This window comes from Saprolegnia diclina, assembly GCF_000281045.1.
Source record: "Saprolegnia diclina VS20 unplaced genomic scaffold supercont1.214, whole genome shotgun sequence".
Lineage (NCBI taxonomy): Eukaryota > Oomycota > Saprolegniomycetes > Saprolegniales > Saprolegniaceae > Saprolegnia > Saprolegnia diclina.
The window spans coordinates 12639-13180 of record NW_008246281.1 but is presented as its reverse complement, the minus strand read 5'-3'; the positions used below and the strand labels follow the sequence as shown (position 1 = coordinate 13180).

The following is a 542-nucleotide window of genomic DNA, read 5'->3' as shown; positions in this document are numbered from 1 at the left end:
ATCATCAAGAACCCGAGCATTCTGATTCTGGACGAAGCGACGTCGGCGCTCGACACGGAGAGCGAGCACATTGTGCAGGCGTCGCTCGATCATCTGGTGGCGTCGGGCAACCGGACCACGATCATCATTGCGCACCGTCTCTCGACGATCCGCAACGCCGACCGCATTGCGGTGCTTGAAGCGGGCAACGTTGTCGAAGAAGGCACGCACGACGCGCTTCTGCAGCTGCCGCACGGTCACTACAAGACGCTTGTCGAGGCGCAGATGAAGAAGGCGCCGACCGACAGTGACGCTTCGTCACCGGTGGTCGTCGGCCGCAACCGCCTGAGCACCAAGCAGTCGCTTAAAGAAGCCTATGCCACCGACGCCGTCTCGGTGGCCGCGTCGACAACGACTGACGCTGACGAGGCCACGCCTGTGCCGCTCTCGCGCGTCTGGAGTCTGAGCAAGCCCGAGACATGGAATCTTGTGCTGGGTGGTATCGGTGCGGTCCTCAACGGCGGCGTCTTTCCCGTCTGGGGCGTCCTCTTGACCAAGTGCAC

General features: G+C 62.7%; 1 protein-coding gene across 1 annotated transcript; it reads left to right on the top strand.

Moving 5' to 3' along the window:
- Positions 1–37: 37 nt before the first annotated feature.
- Positions 38–532, top strand: SDRG_17206 (ATP-binding cassette, subfamily B (MDR/TAP), member 1; the record flags this gene model as incomplete). The annotated part of the gene is made up of 2 exons (XM_008623445.1): positions 38–383; positions 457–532. Coding segments are annotated over 2 exons (422 nt in total), but the record flags the coding sequence as incomplete, so codon positions are not given.
- Between the last annotated feature and the right edge of the window lie 10 nt (positions 533–542).